This window comes from Corvus brachyrhynchos, unplaced genomic scaffold (assembly GCF_000691975.1).
Source record: "Corvus brachyrhynchos isolate BGI_N302 unplaced genomic scaffold, ASM69197v1 scaffold101, whole genome shotgun sequence".
NCBI classification, from domain to species: domain Eukaryota; kingdom Metazoa; phylum Chordata; class Aves; order Passeriformes; family Corvidae; genus Corvus; species Corvus brachyrhynchos.
Genome location: NW_008237239.1, coordinates 15,362,647 through 15,371,488, shown reverse-complemented (window position 1 = coordinate 15,371,488; position 8,842 = coordinate 15,362,647). Strand labels below are relative to the sequence as shown.

The window sequence follows — 8,842 nt, the reverse complement described above, 5'->3', positions numbered from 1 at the left end:
AAATGGGAATACACACGTCCACTTGCTCCTGCTGAGGAGGTTAATTTGCTCCTAACATGGATAAATAAGCCAGTGAAATAAAGAGGGCAAATTCCTCCTTGTCTTCCATTTGCCTCTGCCCCTAAGCCTCTGACAACACACATGGCAGTCTTAGCCCCTTGAAAATACCTGGCTGTGTGGAAAATGGAATCTGTTTCCGATGGTGTTCCTCAGTAGGGGACAGTGCTGTGTACAATACGTTTGAGCATATGGGGATCTGGAGAGCAAATAAACAGTCTTTGAACTGTAAGTGAAAGGGCATTTTAGCTGTGTCAAAGAAAAAACAGCCAGTTTTACATAAAATTAAGGCTTAAGTGAACATATGGCATAGTTTCCTTTTGCCTTTCCAAAAAACATTATGCTGATTATATTCCTTCAATTGTCCAATCTGGCATCTTCTACTCAGCCGCTATAAGCTGTCCCACTGTTCTGTAAATACAATCTAGGGCTGCACTAAGCAGATTTTGCACATTATAATAAAAACTTTCTGATAATACAATAAAATTTAATAAACTCTAATGCTTAATTTCATTAGAGGTTTAGTTTTCCTGGGTGCACAGATTGTCAGTTTTTCATTTACTTGATATTGTCATTGAGTAGAAATGTTGATAGCCTAACATACCACAAAAAGCCAAGACCAAACAGACAAAAAAAAAAAAAAATCCAACCCAAAAGCTCCAAGCCCTTAAGATATGAACAGAGGTTAATGCAGTTGTACTGAAATGCAAGAATCTCTGTGTAAACCCAAGATTATTGCAACATGGTGCATTACATTACCTATAAGGCGATAACTACACCGATTTCTGTTAGCTCCAGTTGTCTGAGATAAACTAACCTCCTCATAAATCATTACTCATTATCTGAGTGCCTCCCTCCGTTTTCCTTAGCTGGTCCAAGTACAAACAATTTTGTAACAAACACTTAAAAGCTTAGTTTTCAAATCCTGACAGATAAGTGTCCAGACTTCAAACAGTTGAATCCGTTTTGTGTGGAAGTAGCCTGGGAGATTTTCTGGACCCTGACTGATAGTTTGTGCATAACAAAGGCACAGGAATGAAAATTGGGTTCTATTGATTCTAATTAAGGAAACATTAAATAAGATTTACCTAGAAACAGTGCTCATGGCTATTCAATTTCCTGAGTGATGGAGTTTTCTCAGTACATTCAGAATTTTCCTATGTTCTGTGCTAATGCATGTGCCAATACATGTAGCTTTTTCCCCCTATAAGGGAAGAGCAGATGTTGGGAAGATCTTACCTACACCTGCTTCTGATCTCTATTGTATTTTCCAGCTTCACTGTGAAATTTAATGGCCTGCCTGTAGATCTTATTGATGGCAAAAATAAAAAGGATTTGAGATTTTGCAAATCCTAGTCAAAATACACAATATTCCTAAATCATCTACAGAATGCCATTGGTGAGGAACCTCATACAAGAATGAAAGTGGTTCTTTGGCCATTTCTTATGCTGCAGGGGAAAAACCCCAGAACTTGGGGATGAGGGTGCTTCTTCATTCATTTCTCATGGATTAAAAACCCAAAAAGTAGAAGTCCTCAGCTGCGTATGCTTGGATGTTGACAAACTGGTAATTAATTTATCCTATTTTCCTAACCAGTTAAAAATATTGGAATTTGGGAAGAAATAATGTTATCTTTTCTTACTTACATGTTTTCTGTGCGAAATTGAACAGGTTATGAAGAGACTGTTTAAAAAATAAAAAAGGTGCAAAGGCTGTTTGCCAGTATAAGTTAAAACTACCATCTGTCATTTTAAAATAAGAATAGAATTCCTCATTAATCAGTTTGATAATCAGTAGGCTACTGAGATCAAGAATTGCATCAGTTGGCGTAGTTCCTATGGTTCATATAAAGCCATGAATATGTCCCCTTGTAATAAAACATGCTTGATACGATGGTTTCCAGTTGGCTCTTGCACTTACTATATGAAGGACTAACATATATCACAGCTTCTGACACACATATTTGGAATAAGGCAAAAATTGTAGAGACAGTATATCAGAATCAAGAAGTCTCTGTCACTAAAGAGCAATAAAGTATCAGAAATCTGAATTGAGTATTTTATGGAAATACGTCATGGACTAGTAGGGATCCCCTCTGACACTGCTGGGCAAACACATCCCAGTCAGCTTCCATTGCAGGAAGACAGTGTAGTCCATCCTGTGACTTGCATGCGGATGGGGAAAATTATACTAATTCTGGCAGCATTCTCTGCACTCAGAAAATACTTGGTGTCTTCTCATGGTGGAATCCCATTTATATCAAGCCCTATAATAACTTTTGATCTGACTGAAGGGAACAGATTAATGTAAAATCACAAAGGGTGCCATTTGGGCTTTAAATTCTGATGGTGCATTTGAGGTCAAAAGATGTACCTATCAGGGAAAGTAAAATGTAAATATATTGGGAAGTATAGTAATGTACCCTGTATTAGGAGGCTTAATGAATTAGTCCTTTTCCCATTTTTCAGTTCTGCTTTCTCAGAGTAATAAACCAGGCGCCTGTATAGAGATAAAATATTTCCATTGTGCCTTCACATGGATATAGTGCACATTTTATGTTTATCCTACTTACAGAATAGCAACACCGTATTGTAAGTCTTGCAAGTTCTTTTATTCTTATTTCCTCTCAGCACTTTTCCATATAACTTAATTGATTATTCCAAATAGATTTCACAAGTCATCTGAATGAAAAAGTAAATATTTAACCCATGAATGAAAATGCTATATAGATAAAAATAAGCAGTGTGTGACTATGATAAAGTATCATTCTTTGCACAAAACCAGTTTTCAGAGGTAGAGTTTGCATACTTTCATACTTTGCTTAGTTTTACACTCTTTATTCTCTTTGATTTTGTTTTTTTCCTGTTTAGAAATGAGGAGATCATGAGTCTGGTTTTGTACATAAAGAATGGTAGCTGGGGTCACTGACAGAAGTTACAGATTTCAGTGATTGACTAAGTGCATGTGGTATTTACTCACTCAAAAATACCCCTGCCTTTAAGGGGTGGGGTGGGTTGCAGGTAATTAGATAAAGGCAAAACCTACCTATTTGCACAGTCCCAAATACATTATAATGCATTAATCTTTTCCTATAAAGTTTGTACTCTGGTAATAAAAGGGGGTCATGTATTTTTATGTTCCATTAAATTTATTATGTTAAGAACATACATGTCTGGCTTGATAAACACTGTTAATGGATCATATCTGTTTGTGCTGTAACCACTTGTAGAAGGCCATGAAGTTACAATATGGTGTAATTAGGTTCAGTGTCTTAAGACAAGTTCTTGTGCACTTTGAAATCTGAGCCATCTGTTTGCAATGTAGAATGATGCTACTGGTGATCTTGTAATGTTCTGGACCATTTTTACAGATAACAAGATTGTCTCCCATTTGCTGGTGGCTGAACCAGAGAAGATCTATGCTATGCCTGACCCCACTGTTCCAGACAGTGACATCAAAGCACTTACCACTCTTTGTGACCTGGCAGACAGAGAACTGGTGGTGATCATTGGATGGGCTAAGCATATTCCAGGTATATACAGTATTTATTACAAATAGACAACATACAGAAATCATCGCATGGGTTATTCTGTGCTGGTAAAAAATAATATTTTTTTCTCTCCCTACGATGCATAAAGTTTTCCTAAGGCTCCAGAATATTCCCACAGAACATAGTTTAGATGAACATGTATCTTACCTTGGAGGTAGTGGTGCTGTTGCTGCAAGTGTTACCATGTTAATGAGTTTTAGATGCTGCTTAGACAATTTTTTTTTTTTTCATGTATTGCTTTTATTAAGGTAAACTTCCCTTGCTATCCAGAGCATTAGCCTGGTATAAAGGGTCATATAAGTCCTCTCCTCTGTAGTCATCTGATTCAGCAGTATTTGAATGTAAGTCTTGCTCCTCTGTTACATAAATGCAGCACTACTGACCACAGGAGGCGAAAAAATTCAGTTATATTTTGGCAAGGCACAGAGGAATTGTTCTCTTCATTGATCGATCTAGTGTGAGAACTGAACTGTACCAGCAATTCAGTAGAAAGAACTGAATTGTCCCAAAAAGTCTCCTCTTACAACTTAGTATTTCCTTGGTCTGCATGGAATGGATTGCAGTCTGTGTCACATAAATGCACTGATATTATAAAAGCTGACTGGCACTCTTATTAGCAAGAAAAATGGGGGTCATCAAAAGCAGTTTCTCAGAAGATTAGCAATTCCTTCAGATAACATTTCAGGTGTATTTTTCCCCCTCCCCAGTGCTGAGGTGTTTGTTCTTGCTCTGTGAGATAGCAGACGAACTTACAGAAGTCTCCAGGGTTCTCAGTCTGTCACCTTTCACAAATGGTAAAGTCACACAAAAAAAGGTCAGCTTTTTCTCTTGTTTCTTAAGGTATTTTTCTAGTCCAGCAGATGAGTGAGCATGTTGGTGTGTTTTCATCAGCTCATTAGTTTTCTAATTTCGATAGTGGAGCCTTATTAAGCATGAGAGTGGATAACCTTTAATTCCTCAGAGTAATACGTCATTCTCATTTTAGATGTGATTTTGGAACTCCTTAATAGTAGAATAAATAATCCGGTCAGCTGTTTGTTTATCAGAGTTAAATGTATTTTCTTTCTAATTTCAAAAGAAATTGCAAAGAAATATTTCTGCTGTTTGTTTCTTTTTTTTCTGTTGTGCTAACCAGTTCTTCTGGGTCATCTTAGATAAATATAAACACAATATACGTATAAAAAGCAAAGTGAAGAATAATTTGTACCTTTATGAAGTGTTTTTTGGTCACTTCAGAGGAAAGACAACAGCCTACAGACACTAAAATAGTCAGTTGGAATTTAGTCATTCTCTGTGCCACAAACGGTGTATAAACAAGCTCTTGTATCACAAGCAATGTTTTTCTGGTACAGTTAACTTATTTCTGTCTCCTTAAACTAGTTTGTCTTTATGCTTTGAATGCTACAGTAATTTCTTTAATCAAATTGATGGAAGTCCCTTTCCCAGCCCACACTGAAACCAATTTATTGGTCATGATACGCCGGCTATGTTGCTAACAGTCGTAACGAACTGTCAGGCAATATCGCAGTGCAGCTAATTTGAAGTCATTAGGTGTGCAGCGTTCAGGCAACAATTTGTTACAGTGGTTAGGAACACAGCTGACATTTCTGAATGGCTTTGTTCAGAGCAGTTCTAGATGAGCCCAAGCAAATTGTAAACTAATTTAAACATCACTCTGTATTATAGTAGCTACTTTGTCTTACACTGGTTGCTAATAAAGCACCCCAAATTAAGTCAAAATGAGTTAAGTAGGTGAGTTTGAGTTTCATCTTTGGAAGATACCTAGATCACCTTAACCAAAATAGAGTAGCTCTCAAAGAAGTCAGTCATGCTCCGTAGCAGTTGCAGGAGAACTTTTGTCAGTCTGATTTGTGAGTATGCTGTATAGCTTGGATTTGGCTGGAGGGATGGTAAGAGCAGAGGGATGAGACTAAGCAGCCTTTAAAATTATGGCTTTGGTTAGTGTGGAGAAGGTATTGGATGCTGTAAGCTGGCCTTGAAAATTTAAAGTCTGCGATCTAAACCACTTGAGGAACTTACCTGCCACAAGGACAGCATTTTAGTACAGAGTAAACTCAAACCATACCTACAGCGGTAAAGCCACCCTAGGGAATTGTACTTACCTGATTTAATTTACAAATGAGAATTTAAAAAAACCCCAGGAAATAAAGGCAATCTTTTTACAAGCCTTCAGGTAACAGAGGACAGTGATAAAATCTGTGCTTGTTGTCTGGCGTTTGATCACAAAAATCAAAATGCAAAAGGGCTGGACATGCTAAAGGGCAATTATGTTGGCTTGGTTTTGAGTGTTGGAGTATGGTTCCGCTCGGACTGCCTACGCTCAGCTAATGTCTGGCACAAAACAACCTCTGGAAGAGCCTGGATTGGTGCTGCCTGTTTGCTAAGCTAACAAATGTTACTGTAGGCAGAAGCATGACAGGATGGGCAAAAGGATGAATTAGGAAAGGGGTGCAAATTGCATAAAAGTTCACTGCAGCTTGGTGGACTGAGTAAACCCTTGGTGTAAATCTCGTAGAGTCGATTAATTATACCAGTAGTGAATTTGTGCCTAGCACAGCAAAGCAGCAATCAGCAAATCTTTCTTTACTATAGTGATTTCTTAAGGTTCAGTGTAATTAAAGGCCCTTATATATCAGGTGCTTAATAACTAATAAAGATCTCAGCTCTAAAGCATTGCAAAGTAAAATTTGTCTTTGTGGAGGAAGCCGAAGCAATGTTTTTGCTCTTCTGAAAAAAAGTCTTTTAATAGGATTATCTACGAAAAGGTAACAATGCAATATTCATTCTGCCCTGGCCAACCGTTTCCCATTTCAGTCATAGACTAAAAAATGTTTTCAAATTGCACAAAGTTCAAGTCCTTTCATAAAATCATTAGTATTTTTGTGGTATTGGAAATATTTCAATAGTTGCTTTTATTGAACAAAAAGTCTATACCATCTACAAAAGGAAATATTGAAAGAAAAATATATATGGAAAGGCTTTATCAGTAAATAGAATTAGTCTCCTTGCATTTATAAATCAAATAAATGGAGAGTGTGTTGTTATGAAACATGACCATGTCTTATCTGAAGAAGAAAAAGATCACAATGGCATTAGGAAATGCTTGACTTTAGTTAGAGAGGCGTAAGGGCACAAGAACAGATGATGGTGCCCTAATAGCCCTTTTTAAGAATGACAGGGCCCCGCCATTAGCATCCTTTTATATCCTTGGAAATTGCTCATGCCTCGCTTTTATGGTTCCTATCTGCCTGACTCTTTTTTATTTCTCTTTCAATTTCATCCGCGCTCGGATAAGCGCATGCTAACACAATATGATTGAGCTGTAAAATGGAACGCTGTCGCCTCTAATCTCTTTTATGTAGATATGGAGGTACTTCCACACTCCACTTCATTCTCTCTCCATTGTTGGCCTTTTTAGAATGTGTTGCCGAGTAATGGAGGCTCAGTCAAATATTAGAGCTAGGTTTCACAGGGTGTGATAAGAAGATTATCAGGCCAGCAGTCAGATCTATTGTTGTTCTTTGTGTCAGATTAAAATATTCTGATGTACTGTAACTTTGTTAGTAAAATACTGAAGGTGCTTAGGGAAGAGCCTGATGCTGCTTGGTCTCCTGCCTGGTGAGACAAAACTACTAACTGACCTAAATAAATTGTAAATATATTAGGAAGCCTCTGCAAGACTTATTTTATTTTATTTTATTTTATTTCATTTCATTTCACTTTATTTTACTTTATTTTACTTTATTTATCTTTTACATAAGGAAGCCTTTCTTAATTCAGTATTTTCTGGTAGTTGAGTTTCCTCCCCATCACATTGTATTTTGGGGTGTTTGCATTTCATTGGTTGCATTATATTAATTGAACTTTCTCTGTAGAGGGTGGCTTTCTGCTGATACCTACTCACAGTAACAGAGTTGTTTCGGCACGATTTTTGTGACTCTCTCATTGACATTCACCAAAATGTGCAACATTCTTTCATATTAAGTGGAGGCAGCAAACATTAAGCTCTTAAAAATGTGCATAACAGGAAGCTAAAGACAAAACGTTCTCTACAAAATTTGCATGCATGAAAAAACATAAACCAGACTATAGAAATCAACTTTTTGCACTTAAGATGAAAAAACTGTTTGGAAACAGTAAATCAGACTAATACATCAAAAATAACTAGTTATATTATTTAGTAAAATAAGCCTGCTTGTCTTCAACTGTTTTTTTAGCAGAACAGTGTTCAGGGAAGGGAATATTAGAAATTGATACTGCCACTGGTGCTAATATTTTAAAAAAAAGTGGAAAAAAAGGGCATTATTTTAATGTAACAAATACAAGGATGTTCTGACTATTTTGCTGTTAATGTTTTGTGAAACACTGTTGTTCCAGCATACTCTTTGTGGAGGACAATATTTAAGCTTTCCTTTCCAAAGCAGCTCTCAGGGGTGTAGTTTGACATTCTAATACTTGAACAAGAACGTGATTTGCAGCAGAGTTGTCATTTCTAAAATGCCCTTTTCTCACCATGTGTTTCAGAAGTACCACCTCATGTAGGTAAAAGTGCAGAAAAAAGTTTACCACAATGACTTCTGTGGATTGTTACTGGGGCAGCCCGTAGAGAATCTCAGCTCTGCAAGGGGGACGGGTGTCTTCCTGTATGTATGTCTGTACCATGCTGCCTGCTGGTGTAAAGTTTGTTCTTTGTGCTCAGCCTTCTCTAGTCTCTTGTGCTGCTAGCAGGATTTAGGGCCATTTCAGATGCAGTCCTGCAGCTTCTGAGGGCACCCCATCACATGCTGCCTGTCCCTCCACAGACAGCTGGACATGTAAATGTGGTGTTCGCTGCTCATGTGACATGGAATGGAGTATGAGTTGTGAGGTGCTAAGAGGTTGGCAGTAATAATAACTTGAGCCTCCCGGGGAATCAGGACATCCTGCCCTTTCTCAGTGTGCTAACTGGGACACTTTATCAAAAGCCTGGTATCTGCCCTTCTTTAACTCCTTCTACAAACATGCTTTAAGTACAGAAACCAGACCTGCTCTTCCTATGAGGGAAACGTTCTTGAACTCACAGCTTGTGTGACATGTGATCTAAGGCAGACCATTCCCTGGGCCTTGAGGGTAGAGATTTCAGCCAAGAGGTTTCTCAAAAACTAATGACTTCCTTGACCTCTGTCACTGAATTGTACAATATGGGAAATCAGCAATTGGCAGCCGGTTTTATT

General features: G+C 37.6%; 1 protein-coding gene across 4 annotated transcripts in view; it reads left to right on the top strand.

Annotated features, from left to right (window-relative positions):
- The window catches only part of ESRRG (estrogen related receptor gamma), a 342,621-nt gene that overhangs the window by 291,097 nt on the left and 42,682 nt on the right, over positions 1-8,842 (top strand). For all 4 annotated transcript variants that reach the window (XM_008630337.2, XM_017730040.1, XM_017730038.1 and 1 more), the window contains one exon: positions 3,429-3,590. In XM_008630337.2, coding sequence (XP_008628559.1) covers positions 3,429-3,590 — 162 coding nt within the window. The remainder of the gene's footprint in view (positions 1-3,428; positions 3,591-8,842) is intronic.